The sequence below is a fragment of the Schistocerca serialis genome, chromosome 4, assembly GCF_023864345.2.
Source record: "Schistocerca serialis cubense isolate TAMUIC-IGC-003099 chromosome 4, iqSchSeri2.2, whole genome shotgun sequence".
Taxonomy (NCBI): Eukaryota; Metazoa; Arthropoda; class Insecta; order Orthoptera; family Acrididae; genus Schistocerca; species Schistocerca serialis.
Window position 1 is genome coordinate 128,506,286 of NC_064641.1, and position 18,656 is coordinate 128,524,941.

General features: G+C 37.7%; 2 protein-coding genes across 4 annotated transcripts in view; one reads left to right on the plus strand and one right to left on the minus strand.

The window, feature by feature from the left end:
* The window catches only part of LOC126473761 (alanine--glyoxylate aminotransferase 2, mitochondrial-like), a 172,450-nt gene extending 164,603 nt beyond the window's left edge, over nucleotides 1-7,847 (plus strand). The window contains exons 9-10 of the mRNA XM_050101019.1: nucleotides 7,360-7,608; nucleotides 7,719-7,847. Coding sequence (XP_049956976.1) covers nucleotides 7,360-7,608; nucleotides 7,719-7,826 — 357 coding nt within the window. The 3' untranslated portion in view covers nucleotides 7,827-7,847. The remainder of the gene's footprint in view (nucleotides 1-7,359; nucleotides 7,609-7,718) is intronic.
* The window catches only part of LOC126473762 (transmembrane protein 64), a 47,553-nt gene continuing 36,527 nt past the window's right edge, over nucleotides 7,631-18,656 (minus strand). For all 3 annotated transcript variants that reach the window (XR_007586526.1, XM_050101020.1, XM_050101021.1), the window contains one exon: nucleotides 7,631-8,651. Coding sequence is in view for 2 of the 3 variants with exons in the window: in XM_050101021.1 (XP_049956978.1) it covers nucleotides 8,553-8,651 (99 nt within the window). In the remaining variant the exon portion in view is untranslated. The remainder of the gene's footprint in view (nucleotides 8,652-18,656) is intronic.

The following is an 18,656-nucleotide window of genomic DNA, read 5'->3' on the forward strand; positions in this document are numbered from 1 at the left end:
CGGTCGGGCACACAGTTTTAATCTGCCAGGAAGTTTCATACCCACTATATGTTTTTGATTTTAAAGATTTTATGATGGAAATCCGGTTCTGCCGGTCTCCTCCTTCACTATATTGTCTTTATTTTGTTATCTGATATGACTATCTTTTCCTTATAATATTTGCTTTGATGTCCACATTACAATCTTTAATATTTTGCAGTATTTCTTGTAATGTGCTATAGCATCAACATCGTAACTGTTTTGGATTGACAGATAGTTTTCTTTTTGTTTTACAAGATACCCCTATTCCTTGAGTAATCCATGGCTTCTTTGTAGACTTTGCTCTATCCCTGGTAAGTTTTGGGGGGAAAACAGTGTTCGAATAAGGTAAGCACGTTATTAGCAAAAAGTGTTATATTTTTCATTCATGCCATGAGCACTGTAAACATCAGTCCAGTGAATGTCTCTGAGGAGTGTCCTTAAATAATCGATTTTTGGCTTATTGTTTACCCTCTTGAGCTCAGATTTAACAGATTTTATATCCTGTTCAGTATTAACATTTAACAGAAGGAACTGCATGTCATGGTCTGAGAGACCATTGATTATTGGTTTTGCAACATAATTTTGTTCATTGGACTTTTCTATAAAGATATTATCAATGGCTGTTTGTGAGCAATTGGCTACCCTAGTGGGGAACTTTACAGTGGGAATTAAGTTGAATGATAGTGTTACTAACTCAAATAAGTTCTTATTGGGAGAGTCTCTAAGGAAATCTACATTGAAATCACCAGAAACCACTATTTCTTTGTTTTTGGTTGTTAAATGGGCCAGTACAGCTTCAAAGTGGTTTACAAATAGATTAAAGTTACCTGCAGGTGATCGATATACACTTAATATTATGAAGGATTTTTTGTGAAATTCTACTTCTGTTGCACATGCTTCCATATGCTGTTCTAGGCAAAAATTTTGAATGTCTATGTTCTTAAATTTATGACAGTTCCTGATAAATGTGGCAACTCCTCCGTTCTCCATTTCTGTTCTACAGAAGTGAGATGCTAAGCTAAACCCCGTAACACTTAAAAGTTCTATACCAGTGGTCACATGATGTTCAGAGAGGCAGATTATGTCATCTGGGTTTGAAGACTCTAATTCATCTATGCAGATAGTTAATTCATTAATTTTATTTCTCAGTCTTCTAATATTTTGATGCAATAAAGATAGCTGACATTTCACATTGACTGAGTTAAAATTGGGTAGAGTTAAAATATCTGCTGACTGTTGAAAATTCTTAACCAATAGCTGTTTATGCTGATGTAATAAGCTAGAATTATGTTTTTTAGTTTCTTTCTCAAACTGAAGGTTTGTCTCAGTTCTAACCTCTCTTAAAATTTGGTTTCTTTCTGTCCTCTCTACCCTAAAAAAGGGTCTTTTCTGAACCCTATAACCACTGGTATTTTACCACTCATGACAGTGCCTCCCCCCTTTAACTTTCCTGCTATTTTCCCAGCCAGTTTACCCTTCCCCTTCCTGTTAAGGTGAAGGCCATGCCTATTGAGAGAATCAACAGGAACCGCACCAATTTGTGACCCTGCACCCGACATAAGCAGCTGTTCCAGCTCCAAATTAACTCTCTTGACAGAAGAGTTCAAATGAGGTCGGTCATGGCGCCCAAGAACAGATACAAACTCAACACTAGTATGCTTCGATGCTGATGCAATCTTTGCCAGGTCACACTCTATACTGTACCCAGGATCTCTGTCAATACTGTTACCTGCCTCACCCACTATAACCACGGTGTCTTCCTTAGTGAAATCTTTGCAAAGTGATCCTAAATCCTCTGTCACCTAGACTCTTTTCAAGTCAAGTCCTGAAATGAGATAATCTCTCCCTAGTATCCTTCCCACACCCTGCACTATCACTTTCTGTTGCTCTCCTAACCTCCTTGTCAAATAGAGCCTGTGGGTTATGCATTTTTTTAAAAATAGTCATTAAAGGAATGGTTCCATAGGGTCAATGACAAATTGCCTTCTATAATTGGAGAAAGGAGTAGATCAGCCATGTTAACCACAGAGGAGAATTACCATTACTGCAGATCAGACAATATGGTATTAGCAAACTGTAAGGTCACAGTAAGTCAAAAGTAATAATGCCCACACTATACAAGGAATGTAAAGCAGGCGGAAGCTGAAAGTGAATAGCAGCAGTATCTTAAACTCAGGCTGGGATACAGGAGGGTTGGAATTTCAATAGTGGCAACTACTTATTTACACCTCGTACAAAATAAATATGTGTTTCAAAGTTTTACTGACCTTCAAAGTAGTCACCAGCATTGTGTATAACCCGTTGCCAGCAATGTGGGAGTCGTAGGATACCCTTAGCGGTGCCAGTTGTGTTGACAGTTCGAGCGGTGCAGTCTATTGACCAAGGAATTTGTAGCAGTTCTGAAGCGAATGCCGTGAAGTGTGTCCTTCACTTTAGAAATTGAGTTGAACTTATGAGGTCTTAAGTCGGGAGTGCAGTAGGTGGTATAGCACTTAGTAGCCCCATCAGTCAAACAAAACAGTAACAGCTTGCACTGTACGTGCTTGAGCATTGTCCTCCAAACTGGTGGTCAGGTCCTGCAGAAAGTGTCAGCACTTCTGTCGTGCTGTTCATTTTTGGAACACAACCTACGAGCAGCTTAGAGACAGAAGTGCTGACACTTTCTGCAGGACCTGAACATAATTTTGCAGGACAATGCTCAAGCATGTACAGTGCAAGCTGTTACTGATTTGTTTCACTGATTGACTTGCTAAGTGCTATGCCACCTACTGCACTCCCCTGACTTAAGCCCTCGTGAGTCCAACTCGATTTCTAAACTGAAGGAAACACTTCACGGCATTCGCTTCAGAACTGCTACAAATTCATCAGGCAACAGACTGCACCGCTCGAACTGTCAACACAACTGGCACTGCTAAGAGTATCCTACGAATTCCACATCGCTGGCAATGGGTTATACAAAATGCTGGTGACTACTTTGAAGGTCAGTAAAATTTTGAAAACTTATCTATTTTGTACGAACTGTAAATAAATAGCTGCCACTATTTAAGTTCCAACCCTTGTATACTGCAAGCATTGGCTAGCCGCCAATGATGCTGGTATGTTTATTGCCATAAAGAATGCAAAATATCTAATGAGATTATTATTGCAATGAAAATAATAAATTTTCAATTTTTAAAATATAATGTAATTGGATAGATAAAAAAAATCTACCCACCAAATGGCAACAGGAGAAAACACACACATAAGTTTAACAAAATTTGCAAACTTGTGGAGCCAGTGGTTCCTTCTCCTGGCAGAAAGGTTGAAGGGAAAAGAAGACACACGAAGAAGAAGGACTGGCAAGGTTTAGGGCGAGTTTGAAAAAGTCGACCGGAACCCTGAGTCAGGGGAGACTTACAGGACAGTATAAGAAGGAAAGACTGACTGTTGGGGACTACACCATATGAGATTTGAAAACCTCAGTGCTTATAGGTGGAAGATAGGATAATAAACAAGACAGAGATTACTGACAAAACATCATACAAGATTTAATAAGAACAGAAACCTAATTGCATTGTATGTGGTAGAAGTGGGAGATGGGGAAAATAGACAGTTCAGAAAATAAAATGTATAGAAAACTAAAGGGAATGAAGAAAGGGATTGTCACAGAAGAAATTCTGTGACTGAAGAAATTAATGTAAATTGTAGCCAGGTGGGTGATGAGAACCAAGGACATGTTGTCATTACTGTACCTACCCACAGAGTTCTGGGAAGCTAGTGTCTGGGAGAAAAATCTGGATAGACCATACGGTGAAAGTTTCTGCAAAAACAGAGGGAACTTCACCACAGGTTCAAATGAAATCAAAGCCTCATTTGCAAACAAAAGCTGAACAGAGCCAAAATGAGGACAAGAGCAGCAAAGTTGAAGGCATTCAGTGAATTGAAAAGTAACATATATTCAGCCAGTTGGCTAAACTTCCTAGGTAGTTGTTGTCTTGGCTAAAGTCAGTAAATGGATCAAGATAATCTGTTTATATTATCAGTGATCATACTGGCAATGAAATGGAGGATGATCGTCAGATAGCCAAAATAGTGAACTGCATCTTCCAAAATCGTTTCACTTCAGAAGACTGTAACACAGTTCCTTGCTACAATCATTGTACAAATGCTGAAAGGACAGATATTGAGGCAGATGACACTGGAATAAAAAAATCAGTTAGAAATCACTAAGTAGTGGGAATTTATCAAGACCTAATGGAGTACCTGAATGTGTCAGTACAGATTATGAGAAAGAAACTGCTCTCCTTCTAGCAGCAGATTATTGTAGGCCACCAGAGCAACGAAGCTTACGAAGCAATGAAGCTTAGGGGCAATGAAGCATACTGATTGAGAAAAATCACAGGTTGTACCCATTTTCAAAAAGGGCCATAGGACAGATGTACATAGTTACACCTCTACATCATTACCATCAATGTGTTGGAGGAGGGTGCGACATGTTCTATGCTTGCACTCAATAACCTACTTGGGGAACAAAAATCTCCTCTGAATGAAACAACACAAATTACAACAAACTGAGATCTTGTGAAACTCTGCTTGTTCTGTTTGTTCATAATATCCAGAGCACCATAGACATTGGTTCCCAGGTTGCTGCCAAAATCCTAACCTCAAGGAAGGCACTGTATGCAGATCCCCACTGTTGTTTAGTGAGAAAAGTGTGAACTCACTAAGTATTGGATCATTTCAGACTGGAGCCAGATAGCAGACACAATTTGAAACATCACAATGTGTGGGACAAAATCAGTGGGTGTAAAAGTAACTTTGGAAGGAGTGTTATAGGACCATTATCATGTACAATATATGCTGCCTGATCAAAAATGTGAAGCAACCAGAAGGGGAGGAGGAAGCAAGATGAAACTTCACAGGTTGAGAGAGCATGTGTGATGTTATTTCAGTTGTTACAATATTCAGTCAAATTTACAAAGAACTTGGTAGGATGCACCCACTTATTAGTCTGCTGTTGAACCCTCTGTGGCCTGGTTATATGCACTGACTCAATTGGGAAGGGTACTGCAAAGCCGCCGTGCATCCTCCCATATGAAAAGTTGGCCCACAACTGTTGTAAATAGTCCTTGATATCCTGGATACTGGCCTGGCACAGAGTTGATGACCGAGTTAGCCCCACATATGTTCTATCAGGGGCAAATGTAGGGGTCTTGCCGGCCATGGGAGTACTTCAGTTTGTAGAGACATGTGCCACATATGGATGAGAATGTCCTGTGAAAGACAGTACCAAGTTACAAGTCACGTGACAGGTAACACAGGAGGAGACAGGATTACCATATAGCTGTCAGACTTCCCATAACTTATCAGCCATGACCTTAAGTCATATCCAATGGCTTACCACTGTACCTCTCTATAACACTCGCCAGTGATGGTCACCCATGACAGTGCCTAACTGCTGTTCATTTCTAAACACAACATGACCCCTATTAACAGGAATTCATGCTTCCTTGTCACAGCAACACTTGAAATACAACCATTAGTATTATGGTGTTAATGGCAGCCTACACACGGGACAGTAATTCCCTAGTCTGACTGCTGGTAGTGTCCAATCAATGGTGCAGGATGACACAGAACGTTTCAGGGAATCCATTACCTGTTCTCGAATGGCATGCACAGATGTGAAGGTGCAACAATGTGCTTGGTGCACAATATGATGATACACCCTTATGGTGGTAAGATGTATTCGAGTGAAACCTTGATGACAAGTATGGCTGCCCGTACATTCCTGTGCAGCCCAACAGTGGGCCACTGCCATACCTGAATGCCCCACAAATTTGGATATTGCACGATTTGACCAACTGGCCAAATGGAGACCCACAATGAAACTCTATCAGGTTCTGATAACACTGTTTCACATGAGTACGTGGTATCAACAGTGTTCATTCATCACTCCCCTTATATATCCTACCTGTCCTGGTTACAACACTAAACACCAACACTAGTGTACTCTAATGGCTGTTCAACCAGTCAGGGAAAATTGCAACTTTAATCATTTACATACCTGCCAATAGTGTGTATGTGTAAAAGATTACATTGATGTCCAGCCTTGTCTTCTGGGTGCTTCAGTATTTTATGTAATGGATAGTATTAGACACTCCGTGAAATTGTTCACAGATGATGCTGTTATCTACAATGGTCGCATTTGAAGTTTTTTAAAAAAGCAGCCACTAAATGATACTGTTGAGATGTGAAATCGCTGTTGTGATTCTTAAAGTTTATCTGGCAAAATGAGTATTCTATGAGGTTTCAAGATTGCAACTGGATGATGTTGACATCTTGCCATATTTTGGCTGATAATGACATAGTAATATTGAGGTTGTCAGTTGAAATACTTTTGCAAGAGTTGACATTAACTGACTGCAATTCCAAATCTCATGGAATTGTTAAGGCAACTGCTGATGAAATGTAATAAATCCAGATTTGATGCCCAGTCCTGCAACAAATCTTCATTTGCCACATTAGATTTATAAAAGGTAATCTTTTAATTTTAAACAACCAACTTATAGGTGATGCAGTTGAGATGTGACACTACTATTGTTTTAGAATCTGTTGTCTGCTATTTTTAAAACAATGGCAGCTTAGAAACTGGGCAAGTAGCTTGTTTGTTCTGAGCATTTAGAGAAATAGTGTTGTGAAAAAAATGGAAATTTCACATGTAGGTTTTTGGCAGATTATTTTTCATGGTTTAAGGCAATGTTAGAAAAATGTGACTGAGGAAAAGGGAAATCTGTACACATCTTAAACGGGAGACAAAAACTTGGATATTTTCATATGGGCCAGAATTTAAGTAGCAATCAACTGTCTGGATGTTTGAATATGAACTGAAACCAACAAGAGGGGTTGATTTGAAACAACTTAAAAACAATGACATGCATTCAGAGAGACATTCTGCAACACATCTGGCACAATAACATGTCAAATACAAGGGCTGTCTTAGTTCAGTGCTACATAATTTAGAGTCAGTTCATAGACCAATTCGAGGGTAGTTCTACGAGTTAACTAAGCTACAATATCTAGGATAAGGGATGTCCAGATCATAGCCATAAATATATCACATTTCAGATTGTGTAAAAGTACTTTTTGATACTGGTAATAAAAAGACAGTAAGTTTCTGACTAGCAGTAAATAATGTTTTGTTTGTACTGTATATGACATGCAAGAGGTGTGTTATTTCCATGAAACAAATGAAAATTTATCTTAGTTCTCAACTGCTTCATATGGTGTTAGAGTTATAAAGCTTTAAAATCATTCTCTTATTTGAAAATTCACTTTAAATACCAATGCTTTTCTTCCAAGGTCATTGAAGAAGAAAAGTTACAAGAAAACTGCAAGATAGTGGGAACATATATGCTCACAAAACTCTCTGAACTACGAGACAAGTTTGACTGCATTGGTGATGTTCGGGGAAAAGGTCTAATGATTGGTGTTGAAATGGTAAAGGACAAAAATCAAATGAAACCAATGGCTGCATCTGACATTTTAGATATTTGGGAAGAAATAAAGAAACACGGTATAATTATTGGGAAAGGAGGTGCCCAAGGAAATGTAAGGAATAAAGAATAATCCATTAACAATAAATATGTTCATTTATTGAAGGCACAAAGTAATTAAATGCTTTCACAAATAGTGTTCTAATCATATCTTATTGTTCGCAGGTATTCCGCATTAAACCACCGATGTGCATCACCAAAGAAGATGTAGATTATACAATTTCTGTACTCGACAAAGTTTTGACAAAATATGTAGAAAAAACAAAGCACTAAAAACTGAACTACAAACAAAAATGGCACAATCATTTTGACCTCATCCTATGAGTCTACAAATTTATTTCCCTTTATAGTTATAACAAACATTTTTATGTAACACGTGTTTATCAATTTGATTTTATCACATTCTAATACATCCATAAAATTATGCTGCAATAACAAAAGACAACATAACAGGATTTATAAGATGTCTTCTTGTAAATACTTGTATTTGTGTAAGTAAACATACATAAAAAATGTTTTCCCGGACATAATTAATACCTGACCTATCTTTGGCACAATCACAGCCCTTAAAATATTTCAATCAGCAAGCTGCCTGAAACATTAACTGAAAATAAAAATGTCATCAGTGTCTGACCAATCGTCATGTAGTGCAATGAGTAGGTACAGATTTAACAGCATTCAGTTTATAACAAGTTTCTGTGAAAACACAGAAGTTGTGAATATATATACATGCAATTCGTGTAAAACTATACTTTTTCAATATCCCCATAGCTTACATATAAATAACCAAAGTGTGACATTTAATGGCAAAATAAATAAAAAAGAAATAGAAAATTATACAACAGAAAGATTGAACTGACTGATTCGTTCTGTATTAAAACTAAGCAAAAAGCAGTTCTAAATCAATAAATATAAAACAATACTGATTATTTCTTTCAAAAATTTGATTTCAGTGCTATGGTGTAATGTACCATGTGTGTCAATGGTACCTAACAAGAATCATGCCACCTGACTATACGATGTACTATATAGTGCTTTCCTTAACTCTTGACGAGCTTTTGTCAATACATAAGCCATGAGGCACACACCAACCGTGATCTGAAAGAAAAAAAAAAAAAATGATAAAGCAGAGAACATACAAATATATTATAAACTATATATTTAAGTATTATACACTGATTGCAACATTCTCTTAATTTATGCTTATATCAAAGCAAGACTGCTTATGCTTATAGCAAAGCAAGACTGCTAAGACGTCTAACAATGCCAAAATTAATAACACTCTTTCTTATGGGAATGCAACTGCTTTGTTCCAAGTAAGAGATTGTTCCATGTCACACTTCGAAATTTCATTATTAGAACAACATTTACACAAATATTTACAATGTATTTATGTAACCATATTTTCCAATCAGTAGATTATGCTGTAAACTGCCAATGGGTTTTTATTTAATATGTGATTCAATCATTTGCTTATGAGTGTTCCCTGGAAACACTAACTGTGCCTTAACAACTGCAACCACCAACACCAAAAATAACAAGTTGAAAGTATATTCTCAGACTTCAGAGCTAAAGAGAAAATTTGACATGGTATGCACATGTACACACAATGAAAGACTCCAGTAAAACACACACACAAAAATGGAGAAGATATAATGGACTTGACAAGATGAATATAATGATTGAGCCAATACTGCACCATTTCGTGAAACTAATGTGGGATCAGAGAACAGAGGTCACATTATAACACAGTAGGAAAGCATCAGGGACAGTACAAAGAGGTGACCATAAATAACACAGATAAATAGAAATTAATACTAGTACTACTGGGACGTTTTTGTTTCTGACTACCACTCGGGATCATAAAGACCCCATGTAATTTATGTGGGCTGTATTGGCAATCTTTTAATGAACTGATATAACAACATAAATTATAGCTGTTCAATGTAGCAGTCATCATTCAGTTTCCATAAATTTCACATTCAAGAGACAAACAAATAATTTAAACTGGAGTCATATTGACACCAGTGGTACTCAGTGCCAAATACTAAAAATAAATTTTAAAGTACTGTAAATATAAAAACTGGACAAGAGCAAGTAGTAGGACTTATGCTCTGACGGTTCTGTACAAACATAACTATGTATACAGATGATGATGATGATAATAATTTTGTTTGGCTCAGTGTACTGGTGCGAGTCTTTCATTTGGACTCCACTTCGCTGACTTGCATGTCCCTAACTTACCCCAGCTATCCAACCCAGGAAAAGGGACCTACAGTTTAACGTGACTGGCTTTGGGAACTCAAATGGGAATCCCTGGAGGGAAGATGTCACACTTTTCCTGAAATACTATTGAGAAGATTTAAAGAATCGGCATCTGACGTTGACTGCAGAATGTATCTACTGCTGCCAACCTACATGCACAGAAGGACCACAAAGATAGGAGAAATTAGGGTTCATATGGAGGCATATGGACAGCTATTTTCCCTTCACTCTATCTGCGAGTGGAAAAGGAAAGGAAATGACTAGTAGTGGTACACGGTATCCTCTGTCACGTACTGTACAGTGGCTTGTGGAGTATGTGTATAGATACAGTATATGGAACCTGAACCACATATTGTTTCTGTCAACTCCTCATGTGGTTGAGAGCCAAAGGCTACAATATACTGAAGATTTTTCACCCATAATCTGTCTAAGATTTGATCCCATGGCCTCTCAGTTCCCAGGCACATACTTTACCGCTAACTACCAAGCCTGCTGCGCATACAGAGTTCACCAGAAAAACGTATATGCAAATTAAGAAACAAAAAGTATTACTTATTTTACATTTAATAATTGATCACACATGTTGTACAACCTTCATGGTTACTTTAAATGTTCAAAATGTTCACCACTGGCAGCTATACACATAACAGAATGACGAGAGGTCGCCGCAACTACATCAGTCCACGTTATAGTGGAGATCGCTGCCTATGTCGCTGTAATCTCTTGCTGAAGTTCCTCCAGCATGCGTGGCTTGCTTCGATAGACGTTATCTTCCACAGTTCCCCACAAGTAAAAGTCCATAGGTGTTAGATCTGGTGAACATGGAGAGAACTCAATGGGCCCTCTTCGTTCAATCCAATGCCCCGGAAAACTGCCATCCAGGAAAGCTCTTACAGCTAGGTGGTAGTGTAGTGGTGCCCCATCCTGTTGGGAGAAGACCTCTTCATCAGCTCTGTAAAGTGCACGTATACCTGGCAAAACTGATGTGCACAACATTTCCAGGTACACATCTCCAGTGACAGTAGCATCAAAGAAAAAGGGTCTTACTAAGCCCCTAGATGATAGTCCACATCACACATGAACCCCTGGTAGATTGACCGCTTCATCCACATAAGCACGCAGATTTTCCGGTGCCCAGTACACACTGTTATGCCAATTCATGGTTCCACTAAGTTTAAATTGTGCCTCGTCACTCCACACTACCTTCATCACAAATTGTTCATCATCAGTTACCGTTTGCTGATACTATTCGCAAAATTGCATTCAGCTATCAGGATCATCATCATTAATCGCATGCAGTAATCATGGAATGTAAACTTTTCACTTTGCAGCTTTCAGAATTCTTTGTACACTTTTATTGCCAACTCCCACTTTACGTGCACACTGCGTAGCAGACTTCTTTGGAGAATTAACAAACGTTTCCAACACGAGAGCTGACGAAGGAGAACTTGTAGCTGTATGCTGTTTTCCTGAGCTTCCTTTGTGAATATCACAAATCGTTCCATACAATTCAAACTTGTCAACGATGCATTTAATTGTTGCACAGGTTGGCGGTTCTGTTTCACACTCCCGCCTCCACTGACGTTGCACTTCAACGGCATTATCAAACTTGAAAAACTACTTCACAATAAATTTTTGTTGCTCGAATGTCAAGCATGCTCCAGCCATCTTGTTTTCTCAATACCGAGATGAAAGTACTAACATCCGTTGAGCCAAAGATCATACTGCAACACACTCATAACTCAAATCAAATGACAATATCGATATCTCGATAGGTCCTGAAAAAGAGTGTATACATTTTTCTGTTCATCTAGCCCTATAGGTTTTAATAAGTGAGTTTGTGATGTATCAAAACATGGAAATGCCCATATCTTTTGATTGTACTAACAAGCTACAATTTTTTACACTGCCAAGGGATTGCAGACCCTGGTATTTGACATAAAATTCAACTTCATACCTCTACCTGTTCCTGAGAAATAAAGGATCTTAACAGAGAGACACAGAGATGGACAACAAAGTGATCTTACAAGGGTTCTGTTTACCGATTGAGGTATGGAAGCCTAAAAAGGTACAAAACATCATTGGATACAACTGACTCAGACAGAGAAAGCCATACTTTGAGAGTAACAGTTTTGAAACCCACGGAAATATACAGGTTGATTCAAAAAGAATACCATACAACTTTGAAAATCTGTATTTAAGCAAAGAAACATTATGGAACCTTGGGTAAGTAATCAATGTGAAGAGTACTTAACAAAGCTTTTTTCTATGGAAAATAAGTTCATAAATGTTCAATGTGATCCCCTCCAGAGACTCGACCAACATGAACCCGATACTCGAACTTGTTCCACACTCTCTGTACCATCTCCGGCGCAACAGTTTGGATAGCTGAAGTTACTTCTTCTGTAAGTTCCTCAAAGTTAGCTGGTACAGGCAGTCAAAACACCATGTCTTTAACATAGCCCCATAGAAAAAAATCACAGGGGCTGAGGTCGGGGCTTCTTGGAAGCCAGTTATGAAGTGCTCTGTGCCATGGGTACCTTCCGTTTAAATTGGCACGGACAGATAAGGGCCAATGGGGTGGTGCCCATCCTGCAGGAATACGAATTGATGTGCTTCTTCAAGTTGAGGGAACAGTCAGTTCAGTAACATTTCCAGAAAGGTTTGCCCAGTTACAGTTGCACCTTCAAAGAAAAAAGGGTCGAAAACTTTATTGGTTGAAATGGCACAGAAAACATTCACCCTAGGTGAATCACATTCATACTGAATTGTTTCTCACAGATTCTCAGTGTTCCATACACAGACATAGTGCCAACTGACTTTCTCTGTTGTGTGAAATGTTGTTTCACTGCTAAACACTAGCTTCGAAATGAACCAGTCATCTGTTTCCATTTGCTCAAGGACAAACTTGCAGAATTCGATTCTTTTCACCCTATTGACTTCAGAAAGAGCTTGAACCAGTTGTAGATAATAAGGTTTCATTACTAACCTATTTCTAAGGGCTCTCCAAGTGGTCAGATGCAGAATTTGCAGCTCTCTGCTAGCTTAGTGAATTGATTTTCCTGGACTGCGAGCAAATACTTCCTGAATGTGGCCAACATTCTCTTCTCTCGTGCACTGGCGTCCAGAACTTTTCCCTTTACACGAACATCCTTTCTTTGTAAATTGTTTATACCAACATATGATACACCACCTATCAGGAGGTCGAACACCATACTTGGTTCTAAATCCAGGCTAACAACTGTCGTCGATTCACTTATGCTGTACTCGATAACATACAAAGCTTTTCGTTGAGCAGATGCTGTCTTTGCACTGACAACAGAAATGAAGGTTACGTGGCCAACAGCACTCCTAGTGACCAAATGAGCAACCAAATGAAACTTCAGAGCTTCCTTCAATCAAAGAGAGAAAGAATGTAGCTCTCCTTTTCTTCTTTGCAGAGTTCTTGGTTTTCAAAGTTGTGGTATGCTTTTTGAATCACGCTGCATATTTCCAATGTGTTTATGTAGTCATATTGACCCCACTAGTACTAAAGGGTTAAATACAAGAGAGACTAACTTTCAAGCATGTATGAAAAACATGTCTTGTTAAGCTGGGAGAAGATGCACGGAGGTATATTTTGGCACTCTGGGAAAGGCCTTTAGGGAGAATTCTCTTTTCTACAGAGACAGCGTTGGACAAACTCGAATGCAAGACAAATACAAGTGAAATATATAATCAGAAATATTTTACATTAGTCCATGTTCAAGGTGCTTATTGTATGAAGGTATTTCGCATAGACTCATTCGATTTCACAAGACTGTATCTTCTTCAAAAACGAAAATAAAAATTTGGGATACATTTTAAGTAATGCATCGAAACTACAAGTTTAATTTGGTGCCAATGAGTTGCCTTTTTTTCTGGGGGAGGAGTGTTGTGAAAGACTCCATCACATGATTTTCCCTTCAAACAATTTTGGGTAAACTGTGATGCTGGGGATTGTGAAATAGTTCATCATGTGCTTTTTTCATTCAAACAATATTGGGCAAATTGTGATGCTGCACAGCAACATGCTCACACAAGTAAGACAATGTCTGGATGCTTGTTGTATGTCTGGTGGAGGGCACTCTGAACATTTACAACATATAAATGAAACTTTTGACCTTAAATGTAATGTACTCCAAGGCTGTATGTGCATGCATGTAGAAGATATAGCCTTGTAAACTGAATGGTCAGTTTTAAAATTCACCGCAAGTTTCTATCTTCAGTTATGAAGAAGATACAGTCTAATGAAATCTTATTGATATTTGTTTTAAAAACATAGATACTATCTATATACGCAAGACATATTCAGGAACAAATCATAAAATGTTTTGGTGCAGAGGAAATGATTGTATCCTGCCCTTATCAAACTATGGAGAACTAGAAAACTAATTCTGATATTGTCTACAGGCACCACTTTAATTGTAGCTGGTTGGATTTACATGGTTATTGTGGTGCGATGCAATAGCAGACAATTATTGAATGTCTTTTACAAGAGAGAATTGAAAGTGATCAAGCACTAATTGCATACCATACTGAATTCATTGCACGATCAGGAACAGATACTAGCAGAAAGTTAATGGTGACCGTAAGCAGAGTTCACAAATTATGATGTCACATAACAATGAAGCATTTACAGAAGACTGCTTTGATTTGATTTGATTTTTTATTGGTCCAGTTTTATCATACAGCACAAATTGTACAATTGATATTGGACAGGTCAAGATAAGTTACAACAATACACAGTATTAGCAAAATAGTAGGCAAATTAAAAATAGGTACCTATTACAATTAATTTTGTTACGCATTCAGAAATTCTCTGACAGAATAGAAACAGTGCTTTATTAGAAATGGCTTTAATTTAGCTTTAAATATTGGATGAGTAGCATTTTTTATTTCCTCTGGTATCTTATTGTGTAGTATTACACCAATGTTAATTATGCTCCTCTGATAGGTGGTTGTTCTGTGATATTTTTTATGTATATTTGATTTCCCTCTGGTACTATAGTTGTGTACGTTTTTGTTCTGTAACAGTTTGCCTGTTTTCAGGAGGTAGTCCCTAGTGAACAAGATAGTTTCATAAATGAATAAACTTGGAACATTTAGAACACCAAGTTCAGTAAAATGGGATTTACAGGACTCCATCTTTTTAAGGCCACAAATTATTCTTAGAGCTCTTTTTTGCATTCTAAAAACCTTTAAACTGTGAGTTGAGTATCCCCAGAAAAAGATCCCATATCAGACTAGTGAGTGGAACTGTGCATAGTATGCCTGCAGTACTGTTGTTTTGCTTGTTGTAGACTTTAAAATTCTTAGGCCATAGCACACAGATGATAGTTTTCTAGACAAGTTATTTATATGTGTGTCCCACTTTAAGTCTTGCTGAACCCATGGACCCAAAAATTTTGTGGCACGTTTTCTAGGGGATCATTTTCTAATTGTGCTTGAATAGACATTTGATTAGTAATTAGTAATTAAATGAAAATCCACACACACAGTTTTTTTCAGTATTTATAATGAGTTTGTTTTTTGTGAACCACTCAAAGTCTTTTCATAGAACTTTCAGCTGTGGACTGCAAAGTTTCTGGACTGGATCCAGTGAGCAATATGCTGGTGTCATCAGCAAACAGGGTAGTTTTTGTGGGACTCATATATTCAACTAAGTCATCCACATAAATCAAGAAGAGTAGTGGACCATATTTTATTGGTAGTTGACTAGAAAGAAAGGAGTTGTTTCTTGTTTTATTCATTTTGTTGAATTCATACTGAAGTGATACTTTCTGCCTGCGGGTTTTTTAGGTATGAACACAACCAGCTATGTGCTACACCTCTTACTCCTCGCCTATCTAATTTTTCGAGCAGAATGTTATGGTCCAGGACATCAAAGGCTTTTGATAGATCTAGAAAAATACCTGCAGCTAATTTATGTTGAACAAGGGATTTTAAAATGCAATCTAAGAATTCGAAAATTGCTGTCTGTGTAGATTTAGACTTTCTAAAACCATGTTGTTGTACTGTAAGAGGTGCATATTTATTTATGAAACTTAAAAGCCTGTCATAGAAGAGTTTTTCTAGAATTTTTGAGAAGGAACTTAACTGTGACACGGGTCGGTAGTTCGATATTTTTTCAGAAGAACCTTTTTTTAGTAGTGGTGAACCTTTTGCTATTTTAAAAAATATCTGGAAATACACCAGTTTTTAAAGAGAGGTTGAAAATTTTTGCCAAGGGGTTTGCTATGTGGTGAGCATATGCTTTTAATATGAAATCAGGTACTTCATCAAGACCACTTGACATTTTATTGCTTAATGATTTAATTTTATTTATAATTTCACTGGGTTTGTTTCATAAACATACATGGAAGCAGTCGAGATCACTGACTTGCTGGAGAAACTTGGGACTGGTCCTTGACAGTGTACTTGAATGAGGTCTTCAACAAGTGAAGTGAAGTATTCATTGAATTTTTCCACAACTGAATTTGGGTCTGTCACTTTTGAGCCTTATAGTGTTAATGATACATTCTTTTCCTTTGGAGCTGAACTACAAGTTTCTTACTTTATAATGCTCCACGTGGATCTCATTTTGTTGGATGAGTTTCTTATCAAATTGTCATTTCACATAATTTTTGCCTATTTGACTACTCTACCATAGATTCTATTGTAGGCTTTTGAATAATCTGCGAATTCTTGGGTTACTCTATATTTCTTACAACAGTACTGCAGAAATCTGTTTCTCTCACTGGAAATTTTTATGCCTATAGTTACCCATTGCTTATTATTGTTAGGTTTTACTGTTTTTACTACTTTTGAAAATGCTACATTAAAATAGTGAAGAAAGATGCTCTGAAAACTCATGTATATGCTATCAACTTTGTTCTGAGTGGCGATGCTTTCCCAGTTTTCCTTCGCCAGTAAGAGATTAAAAATTCTAATGTTATCTTCAGAAAAGGTTCTCTTTTCAACTACTTTTTCGGAACTGCTACTACTTGTTGGCATTTCTATACACAGCAGCTGTGCCTCATGATCGCTATAACCCATGCTCAGTACTTTGCTTGTGAAACTGTGATCTGTTTCTGAGATGAATATTTGGTCAATAATGGAATCTGGGCATTCTGTTAATCTTGTTGGCCAGTGCATTGTGGGGATCATATTGAATGTGTTGGTCATGTTTGGTGTTTTGGGGTACTCAGTACTTTCATTATTAGGGGACAAAAGCTTTAAACACAGTTATGAACACAGAAACAACTGTCTTCAATAGTGAGAAATTTATTTATGTTTTACTGATCACTCAAAAAATGCTAGGCACACGCATGCTATCAGCTTCTGCCAAACAGTTTCAACTTCAGGAAGATTGTAGCTGACACATTAGTTCTTAAAACATATCACTCTGATCAACAGCCATGAAAAAGATTCTTTGCAACCAAAAGCAAGCCAGCTTTCATGAAGGATGATAAAATGTATTTAGTTAATGCAATTGGAACTGTAACTTGAGCTTTACAAATGCCACAAAACTCTTTATCCTTTCCACTACATACAGTAATTGTGAGTCAACCCATTATTCACACAAGTGTAATTATTTGAGATTTTGATGACTACAGTAATGATTTAACGAGTTGTATATGTCATTGGGAACATCAAGCTGCTCTGTGGCCCACAATACAAGGTCTGTTCAAAAAATTCCGGAACTTCACCCACAAATTTTTTCTATGCTTACCTTAACTTATTACGCATGATCTCGTTCGAAATACTCTCCTCAACAAATCATACCCACTCCCAATGACATTTCCACCTCTGGAAGCAGTCTTGGTGCTCCACTTGATGGATCGTGTGAAGTGCCATCTGTGAATTTTCTTATATATCGTCTTTATCATTGGAAATATTTCTCATTTCAATGGGGTTTTCAATTATAGAAATAAAAAAAGTCTGCAGGGGCCATGTCTGAATGTGTGGGTGCTTTATCGTGATGCAAGAGCCATGAATTGTCTTGCCACATTTCAGGCTGTTACCTTCTCACATTTTCTCGCAAGTGTCGCCACACATCCCGATAGTACCATTGATTAACAGTTTGCCCCTGTGGCACAAATTCATGATCAACTAATCCTTTGAAGTCAAAGAGAACTATCAGCATGGCTTTGACATTTGACCCGACCTGATGAGCTTTTTTTCGTCTTGGGGAACCTTTCCCGACCCATTGTAAAGACTGAACGTTGGTCTCAACATCGTAATCGTAGATCCACATATCATTACCAGTTATGATTCTCTTAAGGAACATCTCATTCTCATTTGCTCAATCCAAAAGCTCTTCACAGATTGCGAGGTGACTGTCTTTCTGGTCTCGACTCATGAGCCATGGGAAGAACTTGGCGGCAACATGATGCATTCCAAGATGACATGATCCAACTTAAATGTTACATTCTTCAGCAGTCTCTTGCGCAGTGAGTCTTTGATTGGCATGCACAATTTCATTGACATTCGTGACATGAACGTCATCAGTAGACGTCAAAGGTCATCATGGACAAGGGTAATTATTAACTTCTGTTAGGCCATTTTTAAACCATGTGAACCATTCAACACCAAGTACAACTTAAGCAGTCATCACCATAGGCTTCCTGCATCATCTGGTGTATCTTTGTAAAGGTTTTCTTGAGTTTCATGCAAAATTTAATGCAGATGGGTTGCTACTCTAACTTTGCCATCTTGAAATTCGCAAACAGTGCGACAACATTCTACTCAATACAGCACTGAACAATAACTAACAGACATACAACACTGAAACTTACGGCAGTTACTCATTAAACACAAGTGTGTGCAGAAGTGCCA